Source organism: Sinocyclocheilus rhinocerous, unplaced genomic scaffold (assembly GCF_001515625.1).
Source record: "Sinocyclocheilus rhinocerous isolate Xijiao unplaced genomic scaffold, SAMN03320098_v1.1 scaffold62, whole genome shotgun sequence".
NCBI lineage: Eukaryota > Metazoa > Chordata > Actinopteri > Cypriniformes > Cyprinidae > Sinocyclocheilus > Sinocyclocheilus rhinocerous.
The window spans coordinates 220,965-246,501 of record NW_015656585.1 but is presented as its reverse complement, the minus strand read 5'-3'; the positions used below and the strand labels follow the sequence as shown (position 1 = coordinate 246,501).

General features: G+C 35.4%; 2 protein-coding genes across 11 annotated transcripts in view; both read right to left on the bottom strand.

The window, feature by feature from the left end:
• kcnt1b (potassium sodium-activated channel subfamily T member 1b) overlaps positions 1–6,486 on the bottom strand; it is a 98,100-nt gene extending 91,614 nt beyond the window's left edge. For 5 of the 10 annotated variants that reach the window (XM_016527889.1, XM_016527893.1, XM_016527891.1 and 2 more), the window contains exons 1-3: positions 5,962–6,484; positions 4,275–4,320; positions 3,753–3,920 (exon numbers count right to left, since the gene is read on the bottom strand). In XM_016527889.1, coding sequence (XP_016383375.1) covers positions 3,753–3,920; positions 4,275–4,320; positions 5,962–5,992 — 245 coding nt within the window. In that variant the 5' untranslated portion in view covers positions 5,993–6,484. Of the gene's footprint in view, positions 1–3,752; positions 3,921–4,274; positions 4,321–5,961 lie in introns of all 10 variants that reach the window. The other 5 variants (XM_016527885.1, XM_016527888.1, XM_016527887.1 and 2 more) reach the window with 2 other exon arrangements.
• A 987-nt stretch (positions 6,487–7,473) lies between these two features.
• Positions 7,474–17,068, bottom strand: LOC107720231 (kelch-like protein 20). The gene is made up of 8 exons (XM_016527869.1): positions 16,957–17,068; positions 16,455–16,606; positions 15,411–15,594; positions 13,221–13,364; positions 12,871–13,004; positions 8,554–8,765; positions 8,243–8,333; positions 7,474–8,160 (listed from the first exon to the last, which is right to left on the bottom strand). The coding sequence occupies exons 2-8, from the start codon at positions 16,573–16,575 to the stop codon at positions 8,144–8,146; spliced, it is 903 nt and encodes a 300-aa protein (XP_016383355.1). The 5' UTR covers positions 16,576–16,606; positions 16,957–17,068; the 3' UTR covers positions 7,474–8,143.
• Positions 17,069–25,537: the final 8,469 nt, after the last annotated feature.

The following is a 25,537-nucleotide window of genomic DNA, read 5'->3' as shown; positions in this document are numbered from 1 at the left end:
TGGTATTAGAACAAGAAGTAGTTACTCTCTTAAGGAAGGAGGCCATCGAGGTGGTCCCTCCGCACGGGACAGACTCCGGGTTCTACAGCCGGTACTTCATTGTTCCGAACAGAGCATGGGTCGCAGAGGGCGTTCCCCTAGCGTTTCCGACGCAGCGTCTCATTCCGTCGAGGAACTAGGGTTACATACGTAACCTGAGACGTTTTTCTACTTCAAAATTTTAATGCGTCACACATGCCATTTGTTTGAAATTCACCAGCGATTTTGAATGAAAGTTTTCTGCACCATTTTTTTTCCAGTGTACAGACATAAAGGCATCTGTAGAAACACTCAACGATATTTTGTATGGAGATTGTTTAGACCAGAATAATGCAGTACTTTTGCTGCTGTTGATGAGGATACAATAGCTTTCACTGATGCAACCACAAAAAGGCGAGATTGATGTGATTGGCTGGAACAAAGTCACCTCTGACTGTCTGATGAGACTGACAAACCACTGCTGATGCATTGTACTGTCCTTTTGACATGAGAAAATGTCCTCTGTCCTCTGTCCTCTTGAACTCCCACACAGTATATAGGTACATATATACACACATAAACAGTGAAAAATGGGATGGACAGAAACTGAAATGGAAGGAACAGTGATGCAACTGAGAAAGAGAGAATAGCAAAATAAAAATTGAAGGAAAGGACCTCTGGATAACCTTAGAGATAGTCACAGGACATACAAGCACACACACACATACACTCTCAAACGGCCTTCAATCTCTGTGTTCAGAACATACACAAACACACATTCCCACACACAATATCATAATTGAAATGGCAGCGGCATGTGGAGATTCCCGACTTCACACCACGCTACACACACACACACACACACATTCTGTAATCTCTAATGATCAAAATTGCTCTTTTGCACAGACAGCATGCATTTCATGAACTGAAATGCAGTGTAAAACATTTTAGTCTGAATTTATCATATTCCTGCCTACTAGTTGCATTTCTATCCCTTTTACAATAGTACCTCATAATAATGAAGTGACATCTGGCAGAGAGAAATTTAATTAAGTAAGGGATAATGTACAGCCTGTCACTCTGGCAAAGTGTTTTTTATTTTTACATTTACATTAAGTAGAATGTCTAAAGTGGACTATCAAAATAAAGTGTAACCTTACATTATGCCTACTTACCAAATCAAAAATATTGGCATGAATTATTCGATTGAATTGTACTTGTAGAGACTGCAGAGACACAAAACAAAATACAGGTTTTCAGAATGAGTGGCTTGTTATAAAATGTGTTGTCCTTGACGTTGGCTATTATTGGTCATTATTTAGAAATATCTGACCACTCAGAGCTGCGACTAATGCATTCCAGATAAGTTCATAAAACAAAGGGTCATAAATTAGCAGAATTGATAACTATATACCTTTAATTGAATTATTGAATTGACCTTTTTATTCAGCAAGGATGCATTCAAAAATGTTAATTAAATGCTGTTCTTTTAAACTTTATATTCATCAAATAATCCTGAAAAAAGTATCACAGTATCAACAAACATTGATGATGTAGTAAATCAGCTCAAAAGGGAAATATTTATGACTAATTATAACTGGTTATGATTAATAATAAATATTTAGATTAGATCTTCGAATTAACTGTAGCAGAATCAATATCACCATTACTTGATCTGTCCGTCCACCGATAAAACCCAAAGATCATGCATGATTCTACGCAGACGCTACAATGAAAAGAAGAAGAAATCTTTGTGTGAGTGAATCAGCATATTAAAATGATTTCTGAAGGATCATGTGACACTGAATACTGGAGTAATGACAGCTTTACCATCACAGAAATAAAGTACATGATCAAATTACATATATTTACAAAATATATTCAAATAGCAAACAATATTTTAAAACTGCAATATTATTGTTTTACCATGTGCCTATCTTTGATTCAATAAATCAAAGATCCTGTTGAGCTATGTATTTAACATTAGCTTTTTATTGTAAGAAATGACTTCTTACAACCCTGCCAATTTGTCCAGTGTAAAATCAAGTACCGTATATCTTCACAGAGGACATGTTAGTGAAAGAAGCCATCAGTGATGGAATGAGCCCATGATTACAGCACACACACAGCAGGATATTGCTTTCTGTGTGCTTCGTTTCTAAAGGAGCTTGAGTCACAGTTGAGATTTAGTGTGAAGATAAATAATGTAGTGTACTCGTTAAATTGGCCTGGCTTGGCCTGGCCTGAAAAAGACCAACTTAGAAAGGAAAAAGTTTGAAGGTTAGCAGACTCCCCTGATATATATGGACCACTTACAACCTGCCAGAGAGAGCTTAAATAATAGTGTGCAATAGTTGCCATAAGTATTGCAAGGCAAATAAACCAAACCAGTAAATCTTGTGACTACCTGTTTTGGCTAGAGATATGCCACAGAAAAGAGGAGTAATAGAAGAACCAATGCAGATGGATTTCAAATAAACAGATCAATGATTTGTGGCTTACGCCACAGCAGGGTAATAGAGCACAAATTTCCCTCACCAGTGGGAAAACCGATACTGTGGCAATAAGGAATACACAAAGAAAACCACAGCAGACTGAGAGCAGCCATGATGTCTGTTATTGTTAGCTAAATGAAGCAGAAATAATGTATTTCTTGTGTAAACCCTTGTAAAACAGCATTCACAGAAATAGAAATCCCACTCAAAGCCCAAGGATGATAAAGTTTTCTTGAAAATGTAAAGGTTGCCCTGAATTGCACCTCTCACAGCTCACAGCTATATAAATAAGCTACAATGACTCCTGCATTTCAGCCTCTATTTAACTTCAGCACCACAGTGAAGGACAGCTCCCTATAACCCAACACACACACTTCATCTTATTCTTACACAAGCACAACGTTTACATATACAGTGTACATATACAGTATATCTCCATAAAGCAAACACAGAACACACACATCGCGTGTACATAAACAATTTGGTAAGTTGCATTTTATGTATGATATTATATAACAGTTAGTTCCCGTCCACTGATTTGATTGCATACTTGCTCTGAAATGCTTTGATTGCATCGCATGCTTATTCTGAAATGCTTAATTATGAAACAAATTGTGAAATGTGGTCTCTTTTCTACAAAGAAATAAATGTTTTGTCAAGTAACAAAAATGTGCTGCATGTGGTAGCAAAGATTTATTGAGACAATATTTTTTTATTTTTTTTATTCATTCATTTCTAGTTTAATTTAAGCCACAAATTAATTACATTTATAATTTAAATGTGCACTTAGTAATTTTTTCCTCATTAAAAACATTGTACACATAAAAACAACTATTGCTTTGAAATAGTTGTTGTGATCTTTGAAGCTTAACAGATTCACATGGGCTTACATCAACAAAGGTAGATTGTACGCTCTAAGAAAATTCCTAAAGAACGTTCTTAAAATCCCTTTTTTTAAAATAATCTAAAGATATAAAGAACCCTTTATGGAATGGAAAGGTTCCATGGGTGTTCATGGAACCATAGATGCCAATAAGTAACCTTTATTTTTAAGACTGTAGACTGTTTTTACTTCTTACGGAGCGATAATAACTGGCAGTTATACATTTTACAGTGCTGCAATATCTTTATCTTAGTTCAAAAGCAATGGCAATAATAACCCTACAAGTGGACTGGAGTGCCAGTGTTTATGAATGCTTTATGAGAGTGACCCGCTGAGGACACACAGTAGGACGTTACCTGTCATCATTCTGAAAAGATTGATCCCCGAGCAGCAGATCTCGAAAGCGGTATCGTGGAGGTAGAGGAGGGACCTCAGAGTCCACATCGGCCATTTTCAGGGTGGAAATGTCCAGAATAACACCAGTATTACTGCTGTTATTCCTCTGAACAGTCTCCGTAGGCAACCTGAAGAAACAGACGTAAATCTTACAGTAAATACAATCACATAACATGCATTATGCATGTATACACAAAATATATATTATTCATGAATTGTGTCAGGACTGCAGCTAAGCACTTGTAGGACACACTTGTAGTTTGGACACAATTTGCATGATTAGCATAATTATAAGTCTACACTGTAAAAAAAGGTTGTAGAAACTAGTTTTACTCTAGAAAATGTAACAAACAATTACAAATAAACAGCAACACACTGAATTAACTGTGAAATTTCGGAGTTAAAAAAATAGTGTTTTCTTGTAAAATGTATTCCAATAATCTTTTATTTATAACTTTGTATGTTTGCGAGGTTTGGTTTACCTGTCAGCAGCAGTGGATGAGCGTCGTGGCGGAGTCATGCTTGGCTCTGACAATATGGAGAGAAAGGGGAAGGAGTATTGCTAAACATTATGGTCACATGCATGAAGAACACCAGTAATGTAAGCATATAAAATTAATCCATGTTGTTATAGGCTAATGCAGGGTTACAGAAAGAATACATTACTGTAGGCTTACTCATTTGTCCTGTAACTGTATGAATAACTTCCAAGCTTGAAAGCTTAAACTGTCTCTATCTAACAGTTATCCAATAACAAGGCATCTTTCACAGATAGTTCACCAGTACCCTTGGCCATAATTATACCCTTGAGGAACTACAATCCACAGACTGACGTTCACCTTTTATGTCATTCTTGTCACATTTTGCACACTGTGAAAACCATCATCTAGAATGTTCCCTGTATGGTTTCTATTAGCGCTCTCAGGGATACATGAGTGTGTAATGACAGTAGTGAGTGCCTGCATTAGTGTGCAAATCGCTGATAAGTGGGTGGAGGGTGATTTGGTTGGCCAAGGGGTACAATGAATTACAGTGCATAAAACTCAGACTAAAACGTACCTTTGCTCAAGGGTTATACAGTGCTCAGACGCTAATAAAAAGAACAATGTTGAGGATATTAAAAAAAATGGGCATACCTTAGGGAGAAAATGTCATTGACACAAGAAACTGCATCTGTGTGCACTTGCAGACACAGTATGAATGTTTTGACAAGGAACCAATAATATGTAGTTCATAAAGTAACATCTCAACTAATTGGTTTTTGTAAATAAATAGAAAAATAATAATAATTGAATGAATCTGACTACACTACATAACAAATCACAAATATATTACAGTATTTTCTGGGTCAAATCAGGTATAGCTCCTTAAGTGTTAAACCAATAATAATTTCAATATTTTTTACCGATATTCACACTTAATTAGGAACTAGATGCTTACTATTCGGTCTAGAAATAACTAGAACCATTTGGTGGAGCTATGCAGAGTAACATCCAACAAAGATATTCAAAGGTAACAAATTGAATAAAAATGTTTGGATAATTACTCACTTTTTACATAAGAGTAATTTATTCTGAAGTGAGAAATGCATAGCTCATTCAATAAATTATACAACTCATTAACAAAAATGACAATAAATAGCATTTAATGAAAATATTTGCATATAAAACCAACACTGCATAATTAGCAACAATAGTATTAATACCACCATCAATAATAATAATAATAATAATTGTTGTTGTTGTTACGTAAAATGCTAAAATTAAGAGAATGAAAATCGGTTCTGCATATCAGTTATCAGGCACATAGTTAAAATAAGAACAAGGACACCAATACTCTATCTATCTATCTATCTATCTATCTATGTCAGTATGAGCTCTACTTTAGCCTATACCTAAGGTGACAACTATATTTTTACACTTTTTATAGTGTTGTTTGGATTTCTTTCTCTTTTAAAAAAAAATACGTTTTCAAAAATAATTCAAATATAAAACAATTCTAAATCAGAAGTGTTGCTGTTAATGTATTATTTCCACTAGCAAATCTACAGCACTAATAGGCTACTCATGCCCAAAAGCAATGCCATCTTCACAAAACAATATGATAAATGTAAAAAGTACAAAACACGAACACGAATTAGTCATTCGTGACATGACATGATGTTCTCACCTGCCTGAGACAGGCTGCGCGGTCCCATCATTGTAAATAACCGTGTTACTGGCGACCCAAACGCCGCACATTTTTAACAGAAGCCACTGCGAAGTGTCCGTGAAGGACTTCCGATGGTAATGTCCTCCAGATAGATCCGTCCTCCATGGACACTTGCATTAAAGGGGCGGATAACGACCCTGATTAAACCCTCCTATTACAGAAGAGCACCGCTGAGTGCAATACTCGGTACCTTCAACATCTCGGTTTCTGTTTGTCGCGTGCAATTCAACTTTGCATCCATGAGATACTGGTGATGTTGGTCATTAATTAAAGAATGATAATATGTTGTCCACATTCAATTCACATATTCAGTCTCTGTGTATCCAGTGAGCCCAAAAAGCCCTTGTTTGACGAGAAGAAAACGGCAACTGCTGCGCGTCAGAAGACATGTAGAGCAGCAGGGAAATGTTTGAGACGCTGTCACCTCTGCATCTGTTAGGTAAAGCCACTAAGTCATCCTTACAGCCTCTCTTCTCTCTCCTTCAACGCTTACATCGCCATCTCCTGGACCACCTGAAATCCTCGACAACACGGACATGACTAAAGAGACGGTGCAATCCAAATTAAATTAAACTGTGCACCATAAACATTCACATCAACGTCAATCATTTCATGCTATGTGCTTGCTTACAGTGAGCTGCTAACCAATCAAAATCAAGACCTTGATTAGGTCATTAAGTTTTAGGTGTAATTAATTTTATTGGCTGGTTTAATGTCAGTCATATACAAAGGCAAGAAACTCGTTCTCTTTCCCATAAAACCATTCACGCAGAATTATAGAGTAACTTTTGCTATTATGAAACATAGTAACAATCGTAGTAACTCTTTACCAAAAAACTGACATAAAAAATAAGCATAGATCAAGAATCAACAAATCATGTCATTTTGACATCCACTGAGAATATATTCACGTAAGAAATACAATATTCCTTTGTTTCAATGCTAAATTAATAAGGTAATAAAAATAAAATGAGCCAATTACCTCATCCTTAAAGGTTAAAGTAATGAGGCTGTTAATCTTGAAATGCTGATGGACCTTGAATACACAAAAGATTCATTCATTCATTCATTCATACAAATATCGTGGATTTTTTAGGGTTGCTCTATATGACCTAGAATGTCATTCTATTCTATTCTATTCTATTCTATTCTCACATAACCAAATGTCTTCCTGAATATTGGTTATTGCTGGAACTGATTATCTGACTTTGACATATTAGCTGTTTTTTAAAATAAGATTTATTAATAAAATTTGTAATATAATTATTAAATAATGATTAATAAAAGATTATGCCAAACTGCATATGCATAAGATTTTTTCCAGGAATTACAGTCTTCTAAAGGTTTGTACTGTGTGACACAATCATTTTTACTTAAATCCCACCAAAATATCAAAAAATACTTTTAATTCAGAAATGTATAAGCTATTCACACAAAAGGTGTTTTACATCATTTTTCTATAACCGCCTCATGTATTTTTGAATAACATTCAGATAAATAAAGAGGGTCAAATTAAGAGTCTGGGACCAAAATACACATTTGTGAATAGAAACAATTGTCTGTATGTAATTTTTCTTACACAATCTCATGCTTAAAACCTTTGTGCTTTGTCAAGGGTTGTGTCTAGTTCTTGCATGAGGAAGATGTTGAAACATATATAGGCTGGTTGTACGACTGAGATCTGGGAAACCCAAAGGCCTTAGGTTTATACTCTGAAAGAGGTGAAATGAAGAAGCACTAGAATCTGCTTTCATTACAGTGTCATTGACCAATGCTTGTAACTCCAGATTGCTCCAGGGGGACTGTCCATTAGTAAGTGTCCATAACAAGGCACTTTCAATAAGTGCGCACTCATTTTCCACGCCAGTCTTTCTGGCTATAAATAAAACCTTCCCAGAGAGACCCATATAATGTAATGGATCGTTGATATTAAATTATTTTTCTGTTTTCGTATTTTCATTACTCACCTCTAACCTAACATATTAGCTCCACCAATCATAAAACTACTATAGCACATTTTATTACCATCACAGATCTATCAAATACATTTCACTTAGAGAGCAAACTAAGAGTTTAGCAAACAAAGCACAAATTTAGTGTGTTTTTAGCAAGACAACTCCACCGCCTGGGTGTTTAGTCTTCATACATCCAAAGTGTCTGTCAAGAGAAGAAAGAGAAGAAATGTTATCTAAGGAAGAGAAGAATAGACTTGATGGATGTGTAAGAGTATAGTTCACACCTCCAAGTGTTTGAGTCGGGGTTATAAGCCTCAACCGATGTAAGAGTTGATATCCCATCTGAGCCATCCCACCAAACACAGTCAGGGAAACCTCCAAACCGCAAACATGACAAGAGATGGAACAAAACACTAAGAACTGTAACCTCATTTTACTCAGTCAGCCAGGAGGCAAGACTATATTGTCAATAAAGTGTCAGCTGTTGCTGTGATGTACTTCAGGATGAAAGTCAAAAAAGTCAATAGGTGTGTACTAAAATGTCAATAGGCATCGGAGAATAGAAAACAGGTTGTTGTGGGTAGAATAGGCTCACTTGAAAGCGTTTGTGTCCCATTGGTTTGACAGGGGTCCACTTCTGGTTGTCAGGGTAAAACTTCTCTGCCGTGCTGAGCTCCAAACGCAGTTCATCTCTGCCGCCTGCCACATAGATGCGTCCTAAGTATACAGCACAGCCTGGCTGCTCTCTGGCAGTGCGCATGGGGGGACACGGCCGCCACATTCCTTCCAGTGGGTTAAAGCGTTCAACTGGTCAGGAAAGCACAATCGGATCTGTTATGCATACTTCGCATTTAAAAGTGTGCATCATGTTCTTACAAACCTGTATGACTTACTTTCTTTTGTAGAACACAAAAGAAGATATTTAGAAGAATGTCCAAGCTACTCCTTTCCATATATTAGTTTACTCCACATTGGCTGTGTTTACATGCACAATTTTGTTTCAATCGGACTGAATTCATTCCGATTCATGAATCTGAATGTAGTGTTTTCATGAACTTCAAATCAGAATTGATTTTTTTGACATGTGCACACTGCACAAATATAGAATTTCCCACTGTTTGCACATAATAACCATTCTCCTACACTGTTTCTTTATTTGTTTCATACAGCAGAATTAATATTTATCCATTTCTGGATAAATAGCCTTTTACATATAAACCTCTGTGCCATGCTGCTTATACTGTATTTATCACCCTGTGCCCAAACCAGTCATCTGTGGATGAGAATCCGAAACAAGGGCTGGTGGGACATTCTCCTGCTCCACTTCACAGACTCTGTGTGAAAGGAGAGTTTTATAATGACAGTACAACTCTTTACTCAATTGAAAGAACAGCTCGTTCTGTGAGTCATGTGTCATTACCCTATCTCTACATCATTGCACATGCGCAGTCCTTTCAGTTTCGGTTTTCAATCTGATCGAGTCTTTACATGCACTCTTGATCGTATTAGAAAAGGAATAAACCACTCCTTTAAATCTGATCAAAATTTCATTCAGATCGAGATCAATCGGCTCGATTAAAGTAATCTAAATTACTTTCAATTTTACTTTTACTTTTTTTTTGTATGATCTGCCTCGTGTATTTTTAAGTAACTTTCAGATAAATGAAAAGGATCATGTCTTTGGCACGATGTCCAAACCGCTTAGTAAAAGTGCACGTGGATGTGGTGACCATTCTTTGATTGTATGTAAAAGAGCAGCTTTAACATTTTGTTAGATATCTATTTTCTGTTCTGTGAAAGAAAGAAAGTCAAATGCGGTTGAAACAACATGAGTTAATTATACCAGAATTTTCAGTTTAGTAGTGATTTTTTTAATGCCCATCTTCATCTTGGTATTTATACTGACACATAAGTGTGAATACATATAAGTGTGAATACATATAATTGAAGCATTACATGAAAGGAAAATGTTTTTGGTTATTGGATGTCACTGTAGCAAAACCATAGGCAAAAGAGTATAACTCGAGTACTATGTGGCTGGTCATATGAGCGGGGACCCACATTATGCATAATAAGTACAAGTAATACGTTTTCTGTGAGTACATAATATTGTACACAACAACATAGTATTTGGCAAATGTACTACTTTAGATGTAGATTTGTATTATTATTATTATTAAAAAATATATTTTTAAAGATGAAGCAAATGTTGCCGTAATAATTAATATTTAATGCAATGTATAGTGCAGTGTTTACCCTCAGTATACAATCATCTACAAATTTTTAATCTTTATTTTGGTTCTGTACAGGATATACATCTATTTTATTTACATTAACTTGTCTGTTTTTTTTGTTTGTTTTTTTCACTGAAAAGGCTGAAAGCATTGCTCAAGTGCACTGATAAGTAAAAATCCAGAGAAAGGTTGTGGGAGTTCTCTCGACCCTCACTTCTCACAGACAGAAATAGGCATTAATACGTTCAAGTGTAGTACTTACTGTATATTTGCCCCGTTCTCCGGAAATATTTTTATAGCTATGCCTAGTTTTTCTATGTTTGTGTGAGTGTCTGCGAGCTTGCAGCAGAGGCTTTTGGGTCACTACTGACGTAAAAACATTAACAGACTCTGGCCCGTTATTATTAAGTGGAGAATGACAGCATTATGTAGTGTATTTCATCAAAATAAAAAGTTGTTTAGTCTTTTTAAAGTGCTGAATAACTTTCACTATAGACATTGGTGGGCTTTGTGGAGCAGCCCTTCAGAAAATAATTAATTGTGAGAGCGTGGTCTAGATGTTAACATACACACTCTGACACACTAAGCTCTGCTGGGGGTGATGCAAGTTCAAAGTTGGTGACAGTTCCCAATTCCATTCTCGCCTCTTCTCCCTGCCATTTTCCCTCCCACTAAATAACAGATTGAATAATAAGCTTTTTCAACCAATAAAAAAAAAAAATCATCTCTTTGGAGAGAAGCAAAAATTGTTTACAGCTAGGGTTGCAAAGGGGTGGAAAATTTCCGAGAACTTTCCATGGGAACTTAATCTGGGGAATTTTGGAAATATTCCAAGTTGGACATTTAACAGGAATTTATGGGAATTAATTGTAAATTTGGGGAAATTTATAGAAATGGTGTCTAAACATAAATATAAATATAAACATTTTGTGTGGTCATAAGATGACATGTTTTAAAAATGACATTTTTGGATTTTTTTTTTGGAACCTGTGATATTTTTCAAGGTTTCATTGATGAATAAAAAAATTAAAAAGAACAACATTTATTCAAAATATATATTTACTATCACTTTTTTTTAATCAATTTAACATATCCTTGCTGAATAGAAGTATAAATGTCTTTCAAAAGAAAGAAAGAAAGAATATTAATATTATAATGATTTCTGAAGGATCATGTGACACTGAAGACTGGAGTAATGACCGATGAATATTCAGCCTATCATATACAAACATAAATATAAACATTTTGTTTGATCATAGGCTCACATGCATGCACACTAATACAAATTTTAAAAATGACATTTTTGGATTTTTTTTTTGGAACCTGTGATTTCTTTCAAGGTTTCATTGATGAATAAAAAAATTAAAAAGAACAACATTTATTCAAAATATATATTTACTATCACTTTTTTTTAAATCAATTTAACATATCCTTGCTGAATAGAAGTATAAATGTCTTTCAAAAGAAAGAAAGAAAGAATATTAATATTATAATGATTTCTGAAGGATCATGTGACACTGAAGACTGGAGTAATGACCGATGAATATTCAGCTTTGCATCACAGAAATAGATCATATTTTAAAGTATATTAAAACAGAAAACCATCGTATTACTGTTTTGTTCTGTATTTTTGATCAAATTGATTTGGGTTAATTCCCATATATTCCCATAATTGGTTAATTCCCATATATTCCCATCAATTCCCATAGAAATATTCCAGTCTTGAAAATTCCTGGAATTTTGCAACCCTATTTACAGTACCTTTAAATATCAGGTGTTTTCCAGTTTGCATACCTATGTACTATTCTATACTATTTGTAGTATAAACCGTGTGAGTTGAGTGTTCACTCTGAAAATTCCAACATGAAAAAGTGCACTTCAAACACTTGGATGGTGCACTTATTCAGTTGATCAAAGTGTTGATAAAGTGTTGAAAGTTGGACACTTCAGGCACTTAAAGATTGCAGCATAGTAAAAGTGAAAAGTGCATAGCACACCATTTGGGACACACCTATTTAAAAATAAATCAACACAGGCTTATTGGAAAAAAATCTTTACCTATATTTTTTCTAAATTCCAAAAACAAACCTACAGTTCACTGCTATTTTCCACCTAAAAGTAAATAACTTTTATTTCTCTTCACACAAAAAAATATGATTACACGGCAGATTATTGATGAATATAATACTTTTACAATTCTATAACCCCAAAATACTTTTACCATGATGTAGTGCATGATTTGTAAATTAATACATTTTGATGTTTGCAGCACATATCCAGCTCAATATGCATGATCTGGTGATGTAGTAAACTTGCATGGTAGCTCACCTGGTACTACATTGCACTTGTGATCCTGAGTGTTCAGGTACAAGTCCAGTAAAACTTGAGTCATGATAAAAGACCTTAAAGACTTGTAGAAGCAAGCTATAATTGCATAGTTGCCTCAGCAAATGTGTTTTTATCTCATGTTTGCTTTTGTTAATAAAACGTTGCCAGATTCACGATCAACTGTCTTGAATAAAACTAAAAGCGCTTTCAGTGCTACCCTCTAGACATTTCACTTTAAAAATGTTGGGAAATGTGCAAATGTCACCACCACATTTGACTTGGAAAAATATTCCAATGAGCCTGGGTTGAAAAACATCAACATCAACTAAACATCAATTGTCAATTCTGACCTGAATTCAATGGAGTGTCTCCGTCAGTTCCTCCCATGACATATATGAACCCATCCAACACTGCGGCAGTCGCCCCAGAGCGATGCTGGTGCATTGGAGCCATCTTGGTCCAAGTGTTTAGCACAGGATCATACCTGAATAAAATCAGAGGTATCACAGAGGCTTTCACAATGTCATATATTCCATATGATGATATCAGGCAAAATATATTACACCAGTTGTAGTTTTGCAAATATTTAAACCTTATTTTTGTCTACACAATTTATAATTCACTGTCCTGTTACAGCATGTTGTATAACAGTCATCAACTGTTCCCTGACACATGTCTATATGCAGTATGTGTAAAGTACCTCTCTACGATGTTGGTACAGACTGCTCCATCAAATCCCCCCAGGGCAAACATGAACCCATCCATCTCCACCACACACACACCGCTGCGGGGGCTGCTGAGGGATGCCACCTCGCTGCTCCACACATCCATGCTGGAGTCGTACCTGAAGAAGAATCAGAATGCCATGCGGAAGTTTAATCATTCTCTGTTTTAACATGTTTGTAGTGTTGCTGAGTGTGAGATGAGTCAGACTGCAGAGAAGGAAGGGACATTATGCCCATGTTTTGCAGTGACATCAGGTCTTAGCTAAAAAGATCAAAAGGCAAAGTAAATCTCATACAGACTGAATGATATCACTGAATGATGATTTCTAATACGAATGTAGTGTAGAATCGGTATCTGCTAAATGAATCTGTTCCCAGAGCTGCTGTGCTATGAGACAGAGGAAGAGGATATTTATAAAGGAGATGTGCAGGATGTCATTATCACATAATTTGATCACTCACTCATCAAGCCAAATGCGCAGTGGGAAAAAAATTGCTCTGTCTTGTGTGCCTGTGTGGTTGCCGGGGAAATCAGCATTGTTAAAACATTTTAATAATGTTTGTGTGTGTTTTTATGGAGACTGTGAGGTATGAGTGTGTATGTGTGTTTGTTGGTGGAACTGCTAAGTGAACTATATAAGCTGTCATGTGCTCTCAGCTTTTGGCTTCAGGTTGCTAATTGGAGCCCATCTCCATATGTCAGGACAGTGTCATCATTACTCATTCGGTTCCTACTCACACACACACACATTTATACATTATATTAGTGAGTGCATCTCATATCTGCAATGGTTTTCACACAGAAGTGATGCTTTTTGCTAAATCTCAAAGGGATAATCCACCCAAAAACTGAAAATTCTGTAATACTCACCTTCATATAAGTTACATAAGTCAAAGAAAGATGTGAATAAAAGCCTAAATTACAACTGTTCATCATATAAACTTATTGTGTCTCTTCAGAAGGCCTGGATTAAACTGCTTAATTCATATGAATTACTTTTACGATGTCTTTTTGTACTTTTAAAAACTTTTGGTTACATGGACTTCTAATGGATGGAAAAAAATGATGAGAGAATATTAAAAATGTCATAATTTGTGTTGTAATGATGAAGTCTTATGGGTTTGGAATGACATGAGGGTGAGTACACAGAATTTTAAATTTTTGGGTGAACTAACCCTTCAACAACCCTGACAGAAACCTGCTGATATTAAAAAAAACTCAATTTGGCTGATTTATGAGCTTTTCAAATAGCAATCAAATGTCTTCACAAGTATATTTTTGACTTATCACGATATTTTCAAAAACTTGGCCTTCAAAAGTGCAGCCAGTCCTGCACACACACAAACACACACACACACACACACACACACACACAAACAAACACATGCACGCACACACACACAAACACACATGCACGCACACGCACACACACACACACACACACAAACAAACACATGCACGCACACACACACAAACACACATGCACGCACACGCACACACACACACACACACACAAACAAACACATGCACGCACACACACACAAACACACATGCACGCACACGCACACACACACACACACACACAAACAAACACATGCACGCACACACATTTGTTGCAGAAGGAAACCAGAAAGATTGAGTGTTAAGGAAATCAAATCAATTAAGTTTGAACAGATTAGACTGTCAACCCCTTTGCATATTTTGCAATGCTTCATTTTTTTCTTAATGAAAGGTGAATGGAATATATCACTGACAGAATATGAGTAAAACAAAACTTATCATAGGGGTTCAACGACAATACTCTCTGAAGGTCGACTTGCGTTCAAACTAAATTACAATGCAACAGGTAATTAGATTTATGAGACTGACCTAAAATAGGTCTTGATATATCAAAGAGTAAAAATACTTCACCTTCACACCTGTGTTACAGTGTATAATAATCAGCACATTTGTCTCTTTGTCACATTTGCATCACGGTGGAGATATTTATGGGCTGAAGAGAGCTTCTGCACTGACCTTCGTTATTTACAAAATCTCAATGTTAATAACTATTTTGTCCTTTACAGTGTGCTCTTGATGGGCCCAGATCAGCGAAAAGATCATTTGGCTCTTATTTAGGCATTAGCCGGATGCATTTACAGAATACATTTTATCATGGGCTTACTTCTCCACACTGCTCACGCAGGTGATGTCATCATGTCCACCTGTAGTAAAGATCATGCCACCCAATGAGCAGACAGCCACATCTCCATAACGCTTCAGCATCGGCGCCATTGTTCTCCATTCATTATAGAAAGGATCAAATCGTTCCACAGCACATGACGCAGATGTTGGGGTCCAACCACCAATATGGATTAAAACCAACCCCCAACTGTTAAAAAAAAAAAAAAAAAAAAAAAAACGGAGAAGGAGTGCTTTATCTCATTGCTTTTATAAACATCATCAACTAAAGAAAGTATTTTGGACGACTACGTTCCAACACTGAGAAACAAGATGATCACAAACTTTTTATTATATTATATATTCCAGATTGCCAGTGTGCTCTCAGACTTTTGAAGCTCACAGTAGATAGATGATCAGTGCTTTAATGTGAGCCAGTGGCCGTTGGCACAATGTGTAATAAATGAAAAAATGTTTTCTGTCGCTGGCTCCTCATCAGCAATAGAGAATTTCGAACGGTTTAGCAGTCGTACATTGTTGTCTCTTTCAAAATGTACAACTGCAACAGAGAAAGCAATGTAGGCTGCAACGTAATTTCACAGTTGCAGAAAAAAATTACTTACATTGATATCAACCACATAATGCATGTGACCATATTCAGTTATCTTTATTGAAACATCTATTTTATCTTTCTCAACTATTTGTAGATAGAAGGGTCAGTTCAACCCAAAATGAAACTTCTGTCATCATTTACCCACCTTCATGTCATTCCAAACTTGTATGACTTCCTTTCTTGTGGTACATGAGATATTTTGAGAAGATAAGATACTTTGAGAAATGTCTCAGTGTGTTTTTTTCTTTTTCTTTTAGAAAGTCAATGGTCACCAAAACTGTTTGGTCACCAACATTCTTCAAAATATTGTCTTTTGTGATCTACTGGTTTGGAAAGACATAATGGCATCTTGATACAATGATTTAGCAATATAGAGAAATAGACTACCAATAACAAAACAGAATAGGAAGACTGAAGAAATCTAGTGATCCTGACCAATGAACATTATGTCCATGAGCTGCTTTTGAGGAAAGTGTTTGGATGAACGGACACAGGTGATGTGTGGGCTGAGAGGACAGCGGCTCCCTTGAGGGCTTTTCTGACCAGATTTCTTCATGAGGTCAGTGACTGTCCCTCCGACAGCTGCCCTGAGGGATAAAAAGCACCCATGTTACATTTTGATTTTTACAGCCGTCAAGTGACTTAAATAAAAAATAAAAAACTTTTATAATATAGATAACATTTTGCTTATTAGAAAGTTTCCTAAATTAGGTTATCATTCAAATATACCATAACAACAATATAATTGTATCCATGGTCATAAGTGCACTTTCAATCACTGTCAGAGGAATCATTTTCTTCATTAACAGCAATTCATCTTAATCATTTCATAATATTAGATTTAAATCAGCACTAGTCACAGAGACAACCACATGAGAAATATCCTAATTGCCCTTTTACATAACCAACCACAGCTTTCATAAAGAGAAGTAATTACCCTTGTTCATCGAGTATCCTTATGTTCTCTGTGTTTCTGTTCACTGACTACTGTGAGGCAGTGGATGTGGCTGTAGTCTGTCTGTCGTCTAGTGAGGCAGTGCGTAGATATGTTGATGTACATAGTTGTTTCGAGTAGATGGTGTCCTTTTCTGGCCCCCACAGATGATGTTTTGGCCTTTGGATGAGCTGGAGAAATCCTAAAGATACATATCCTATTTGCAGTGTGGTTTAGCAGTCTGTAACCATAAAAACTCAAGCCATCTATATGTCATATGGAATGGAATACATTCCAGAGAGTGTGCCGGGCACATAAAGAATCACAAATTACTACACTTAGAATGTAATGGAAAAAAATATTGACTAATAATGAATAACATTGAAAATGTCATGCGTATGATTAGGAATTAACTGCACAACCAATACATTTTTTTAGTATCTTTTTGTTTTTAATGTAATTCAAATATCTGTCATACAAAATCACTTTTATATTCAGATATAATATACAGAGCTAAATGAATTAATAAATCAATAAAAAATATTTATTCAAAATTAAATCAGTTAAATTAAACACAAGTTCATAATACATGATATAAAGTTTATATCACTCTGATAAACGTTTTTACCTAATACTGGTTTTCATTTCTCATGTCTCAGGTTTCAAATATTATATATTTTTACTCATTACACTATTTCATTATGTTGAGGGTTAATTAAAACTTTTTTCTTATATTTCATTATACTTATTTATTAATGTCTTGCTGCAACATCCTATTATAAATAATAAAGCAGTTTCATTACTTGTCAACCTCAGCTAATATATCACCCAACAGTGCAAATCAAGAGTTAATTAACATAATTTATCCTTAAAACTTATGAAAATATCAAATATATTCTTCTAAAATGTTTGGTGTCCAAGAATAAAGTGTGTGCAAAATCATAGCACGCAGTGCTGACATTTGTTGTCACTGTTTTGTTGTGCCTTGGGCCATTTGTTGATTTGTCACTTTTTGTTCTGACAGCATCACATCATGTTTATGTGCACTTTCACTGCAGACAAATCCCTTCAGTTCTTTCAATTTTATAATGACAATCCTAACAGTTTTAGTTTGTGATGTATATCACAACCTTAAATGTCCAAAGATCGTCTCTGTTAGTCCAAACAGAGGGTTACCACATATCAGACAACAAACGCACCATGTACTGGAATGAACAGAGCAAGAAAACCCCTTGTGATAGTGTTGCTCATTTATGATATTGCTAATATAAATCAACTGATTTACAACCAGGACTGAGAACATGGCCTGTAGTGTTTACAATTCATGGCCTATTAAATTGCATAACCAAATTCCCCAGCCACAAGAACCTTCTTTCGCCACAGAGAACCTTTTGTGAAACAGAAAGGTTCTTCAGATGTTAAAGGTTCTTTATGGAACCATTTAGACAAAAAGGTTCTATGGCATCGTGAAGCACCTTTATTTTTAAGAGTGTACGCTACAACACACGAGGCAGCTGTATATTTGCGTATTCTTCGTATCATTTGTATGTTGCTTGTTGATGAATGCAGTTTGTTATAACAGGCTAGAAGAGAGTGAGAGTTTAGCAATCAGTGTGCTAAAAAATATCTATTACTATGAAAATGAATCCATTCAAGACATTTAATATATACAATTTGAATATTTTTCCCAAAGTAATTTCCGTCATGATCAAGTGAGTCCCCAGAGTGTAAACTCCAAATGGCTATCATTAAATTATTGTCCTGCATGCTACATTTGGCTGATCTGCTTTTAGGTTTTTGATTGAACTGGGTACATGTAAACAAGCCATATTTATATAATCCTGTCACATAAATTGTGTTTACTAAAACATAATGTAATCCCATTATTCAAAATAGTAAAAACATAATGTAATGCCTTTATTCCAAAAATAATTACGTCTAAAAATGGCAAAATTGGTTGGCAGATGAGTGACCTGCGATTTCCTGACTCTTATTTACTATTTATGTGGTTGGTTCTCTGAGAGATTTGATGGAACTGAATGTGCCGCTTGCTTTTACACATTGTGTGCATTTGATGTATTTTTAGGAGACATCTCAATAACAAATGTGCATCCATTGGAAGGACTCACTAGGGGTTGGCCTATGAGATAAATAAAAACATAGGTGGTCTTATATAAAACACAGAATATCAGGACGATTTAAAACCAGACTGAATGAATTATCCTCAATTTTGAACAGAGCAGGAGTTAGAAGGTTCAGAACAGGTTTCAGAACAAAAGGTTTGTGTTCTTTCAAAGACTGCAAGAAGGAGCAATACCAAAGAAGCAGGAGAAATGTCATCTTGTTATTGCAAAACGAGAGCTCATGGTGTTCTTTTATAGCAACGTTAATAGAGAGCAAAGGGGAAGGCGTCCATAAGGATTTAATGTGCTACTTAGATGTGACGTCGGATTTATTGGGTGATCCTGTGATGAGAGCACATGACTGTACAAATTTAACTACAGATAATCCTCCTTTGACCGCAGAGGTGGTTGCCTTTCATATTTTGGTTCAGCCCTAATCAGATTATTAGCACCTCATAAGGATTCTGTGCTAATCATCATTTGATAAAGGTCAAGCCAAATTATGAAATCATCAACCTCAGTTCTGAAGAACTAAAATGTTCCACATTTGTTTATCATTAAATAGCAGTTAGTTACGGTCCTCGAATTTAATATGCAGTCCAACAGCACTGGGGCTTTTCACAGTTTGTATCACTCTTCTTTTCCGTGTTTACACGTTCCAGACAATCTGCCCATCTGTGTATTAGTGGTTGGGTTTTTTGATTCAGCAACAGGTGGCAACAAGTGCTTGCCTTTATTCATTCAGAATCAAAACACTACTACTGTGTGTTGCTCAAGGCATAGCAGTTCATTCTGCTGTGGCTTCATTTGGAAATATTTTTTGCTGGCTGAGCAAAAAAACTCAAAAGAACCATTAATGTGTCAATGTAAGTATTAGTTCACCCAAAAATGTAAATAATAATAATTCTTCTTTGTAGGTATTTATGTCACTTACATACACTTATGTTGTTCCAAACTACTAAGATTCATGTGCATGTGAATTTATGTGAATAAAACTCTACATTAAATCGGTTCATTATATAAAGCAACTGTTCCTCTTCAGAAGACTGGGATTTAACCATTTGATTCATATGGATTACTTTTACAATGTCTTTAAAAACTTTTTGAAGCGTCAAAGTTTTGCTTCCATTCACTTTCAAAGGAAGAACAGAAATCTCTCAGGTTTTATAAGTCTTTATAAGGTTTATACGTTTTATAAGTCTCATGGGCTTGGAACAACATAAGGGAGAGTAAATGATTACAAAAGTTTTATTTTTGGGAGAATTAACACTTTATAGGGTTAGTTCACCCAAAAATGAAAATTCTGTCATTAATTAATCACCCTCATGTCGTTCAAAACCTGTAAGACCTTTGTTCATCTTTGGAACACAAATTAAGATATTTTTGATGAAATCTGAGCTTTCTGACCCTTCATAGACAACAAAGTAACTACTACGTAGCTACCAAGACCCAGAAATGTAGTAAAAACATTGTTAAAATAGTCCATGTGTCATCAGTGGTTCAACCGTAATTGTATGAAGCTACAAGAATACTTTTTGAATACTTGAATATGGTAGTTATGTTGCTGTCTATGCAGGGTCAGAAAGCTCTTGGATTTCATTAAAAATATCTTAATTTGTGTTCCGAAGGTGAACAAAGGTCTTACAGGTTTGGAACGATGTGAGGGTGAGTAATTAATGACAGAATTTCATTTTTGGGTGAACTATCCCTTTAATGCTAATTTCTTGTTTCTTGGATATAAAAGTAATATGATGCAATCATACTTGGTTTAAATATCAGCACATCTGTCATAACCTGTGGCTTCGAGCTTTTGTCTGACCACCAGGGACACCCTATTAACTGCATTGCAACACACTAAAAATTACTGTGATGTAGCATCTCACAGCATATGCCAGAACATTGCATCGGAGGGGTGAGGCATTCTCAAGACAGAGAGTGTTTTCTAACACTGACTAATAAATTTTATCCTAGTGGGACAACCGACACACCATACTGAAGCATGTAAAAATTACTGTGATGTAGCATCTCACAGCATATGCCAGAACATTGCATCTTTATGTGAGATACTGTATTTTCTGACTAATAAATTTTATCCTAGTGGGACAACCGACACACCATACTGAAGCATGCGGGACATCTAAAATACTGAAGCACTGCTGGCAATGCCAAAGACCTCAGCAGCTGTCTCAATCTCTCACAGCTCAGGCAGATGATAACATAAACACATGCCAAAAGACCCTGCAGTAGGATTTTTACCTCCTGGGCAGCAGTAATAGGGCCCCGAATCGTCTTCATTATTGTTGTTGGATGTACATGTTATGGAGAAACTGGTGATAATTTCACATTTTTGTTGCAAGTGGATGAAATCTTTTTGGATAAATGCAGAAAAAAACATTGAGATGCTTTCAAAATGTACCCCCAATATATCTGAATGCACCCTAAGCGAGTGGACCATAATGGCTTGTCAGCATAGGCTGAAACATTCAGAGTTGTAACAGAATCAGATATAAACAAACCAATATAACTGGAAGTAGGCAGTGACCGTATCAAGAAACGGGGGCTAGTCTGTGAGATCGCCATAGTCTGTGAGTCATAATAACAGAGTGATTCATACAAGCATCCATCAAGTCAACCAGACGTTAATCATCAGCTGGCCCTTCTAGAAGACCTGAGGCTGGAAATGTCAACAGGCAGCTATTTTCACAGTCAATCTGTCAAACAGACCAACTGGTGAGTGTTGTTGAGTGCCTGAATTTATTAGTATAATCAAAAGGCCATCGTCAAGCCACCTGTAGATTAAAGAAGAATAGAGCCAAAAAGAACAGATCAAAATTGGTACAGTTTCTTGTGAAGAAGTCAATTTTAGCTAAAAAATGATTTTAAAATTTGAAATTAAAATTAAAAAAATTAAAATTAAAAACAAAACAAAACAAAAAATGATTTTAAAATTTGAAACAGCTGAACAGTTTTTGCTACTACAGTGTAATAAAAAATAAATGAAAAAATTATACATTTAATAAAAGTTTTTAATAAATGTCTTCAGGACTACTTTGTAATCAGTTTAAATCGGATTCACTAAATTCCAAATCTCCCATTAAGCAAATACATTCTGCTTGTGAAACAAACAAACAACTAGAAACAATTAATTTCATAGCTTCAATATTCATTATGTAGTTAATACAAAGTCTTGTGATTTCTGCCTCCGAAAAACAGAATAGTTTATTCTGTTAGAAACTATTGTGTTTTTCTAAAACTTTTCTGCAAAAAGTCCTCAACATCTCACACACAAACCTCAATAGCAGTGACAAACTTTAAGTAAAAAAGGGATCTGCACACAACAAATAACAAAAGAAGAGCAACACCAAATAGCCAACAAATGGTAAAACAAAAAGCCTATAACCGTAAGCACATAATTTATCCATGCTGCAATGTATGCTGGGAGCATGAAAATCAAATCAGTATTATTGCTCAGTATGAAAATGTTCAGAGAGCTTTGTTTGGCTAGTTGGGAGAACATTTGGAGGAATACTGTTGGTTTAACACTTGTTTTTCTCATAGAAATTCTAATTATCTTACATTTTTCAGTATGCGTGACTCAGAAAGCCCTGAATCCTGGATAAAATGTAATTCTGTTTTTATAGCGCAGTTTAAACTGATACATTTCTATTTATATTGACAGTATTTAGTTCTTAGTTAAGTTCTTTGATGGCTATATAAAAAGTGTCTTTCCTTGAAATGTGTTACATAATTGATGGGATATTTCATGAGGTCAGTAAACGCAATAGAATCCACTCACATTTATGCAACTATCTATATTGAGCAATACAGAACAGGAAGTTCCCTGACATATGATGACCAGCAAATGCTTGCCCAATCACATGGGAAAAACATGCATGATGTGGCAGGCCTGCCCTGCTCCTTTTTAAATGATATTCTGGGAAAAGAGAATCCCTCACCTCATAAAGTCCATTTTGGTCTACTGTCATTTCACATATGATTATGATCACGTCCTTGAATTCCCAGGCCAGTTCCCCAAAGTACAACACGAATACCAGGATATTTTAGTCAGCCAAAATAAACCTTGATGACCTAAATTATTTTCTGGAAGTAGGTCTGCCTCCTGAGATTTCTAAAAATGTTGGAAGGTTTGGTAGCACTTTAGATTATTAGGGAACACATATTCACTATCAACTAAAACTTTTTCCACAATAAACTTCAATTTGCTGCTTATTGATCATTGTTGTAGTAGTTATGTTTAGGTATTGGGCAGAGTTAAGGGATCTAGAATATGGTCAGGCAGAATAAGACATATAATATATGCTTTATTATATATAATATGTGCTTTAGAAATACTAATAAACAGCCCACATGCTAGTAATATGCAATTTTTTAAAACAATCTATTTAATAAAGGAAATTGGCATGTTACATTTATTACATACATACAATACATGTATTGTAGTTATAGTGAAGTAAAATCAATGCCATAATTCATATTAAAATCAGAGACCACAAAATTGGATTTTGTCAGATTTTTTGCTGGTATCCATCTGTGAATATCTCACACTTATTGCATCCAGTCCCTTAATATCCAGGTACAATGAACCTAGTCTGATATTCCAAACTAATGGGTTTAACCAGTAACTGCCCTGTGAAATCATCAAGATTATAACATACTTAATAACATTATCCTATTACAAAATCTATGAAAGGTGACATTCTCACTTAGAGCAGTCACTGAGAACAATTAAACAATTAGATCAGTTATATTACAATTTTGAAAGCTGATGGCAATGAAACTGGATCTTGGACCTGCAGTAACAAAGCAACTGTTCCACTGTGTAAGTGAGACTGCAGACTTCATATGAATCGTTCCAAACTTATTGTCCATTTACAGCAATTGTTAACAAGCTGGGTCAATAATTGACCCCTCTATACCCTTATATAGTGCACTATTTAAGGGAAAAGCCATTTAAAGTGGTGTCCAAAACCATACCATATATTATCAAATGCACTCGCCATAGCCCATAATGCACCACAATAATGAGTGTACACTCAGCGGCTGGAGAATGCCTATAATGCAGTAGATGGTGTGCATAGTAGTTAATTGTTTAATTAAGGTTTATACTAGCAAATCTCCATGACAGATTTCAATATAAAACATGTTGTTGCTACTGGAGCTTGCCAGTCAGCTAAGACAGTGTCAAGAACAGTAGAAGCTAGCTATGTAGCAAGTACAAACTTTGCAGAAGTGTCCACACCCTGTTATTTTATTTATTTATTTGTTTGTTTGTTATTTTGTATTTTTTCTGAAACTATAAAACTACTAAGAGGCAGCATAATTAATTTTCACTTTTCTCCAAGGAAAACAACAACAAAAGACACTAACTTACTTTCATTCACAAGTGGACTAGGCCTATATTTGAGGACTAATAAAGGACTGTCAGGGATACTCCAGCCTCGTCAGACCCAATCACCTCACCTCACTATCAGCCGCACCTGTCACCACATTAAATTAAAATGAAAATAGAGACTTTTGCTTTTCCTAGATTTTTCTCCTGATAAAAAAAAAAAAAATTCCTCCCAATAATCTCATATTTCTCTTTTAATGTCTCAGCAATGCCTTAACCTGTGTATATATCTGCTGATATCCACATTCAAAAATCTGAGATTTCAATATGAACTCCCAAACAACAGCATTTCACAGCTTTGTACTAGTGGTTCTCAAATAGAGGACTGGGGGCCCAATAGGGGGCCTCAGCAAACCTCTAAAATGGCCTCAAATTGACTTAAAGTATGCAAAACAAGCAATAAAATAAGCCAAAACAACTAAAAAACATGATGTCTTATTTTATTTAACTACCTCAACAACTGTTTTTATTTTTCCCAGTAGAATCCAGTTGAGCTGAAAAATCTGGATATATGAGGAATACTATTTTTTTTAAAGTGTGACCTCTAGAACTGGAAAAGTAATATGAATTAATAAAACCTTATTTTATTTTATAATGAATTTTCTATTAATTAAACTCTAAAATATTTAATCAGGCAGAAAATGTGAGTAAAAATACTTTTACTCTGCTCTTTACTCCATCCAGCATGGGTGAAGAATTTGTGGGGAACATAAGTAAATTCATCCCTCGCACTTTTTTTCGGATGTGTTCACAGAGTTTTTCAAGGGCCAGTCTGAATAAATCTAGATTTAAATTCAAAGAGACAAGATAGTCTAAGCATGATCTGATGTTTTATTCGTATCCAAAACGAGTCCATGTGAACATTACAGAGCACTAAACACTCTCATGCAGTGTATGTTTCATTCATAATGGAAGCCGGAGGGTGCTCTCGCGCTGAAAGTCCAAAACGGACTCATAAAAGTAATAACTTATGATGTGCCAGGAAATCCCTAATATGGACAAAGACATCCAACTATTACTGTAGTGCAGCTGAATAACAAGCAGAAATGTT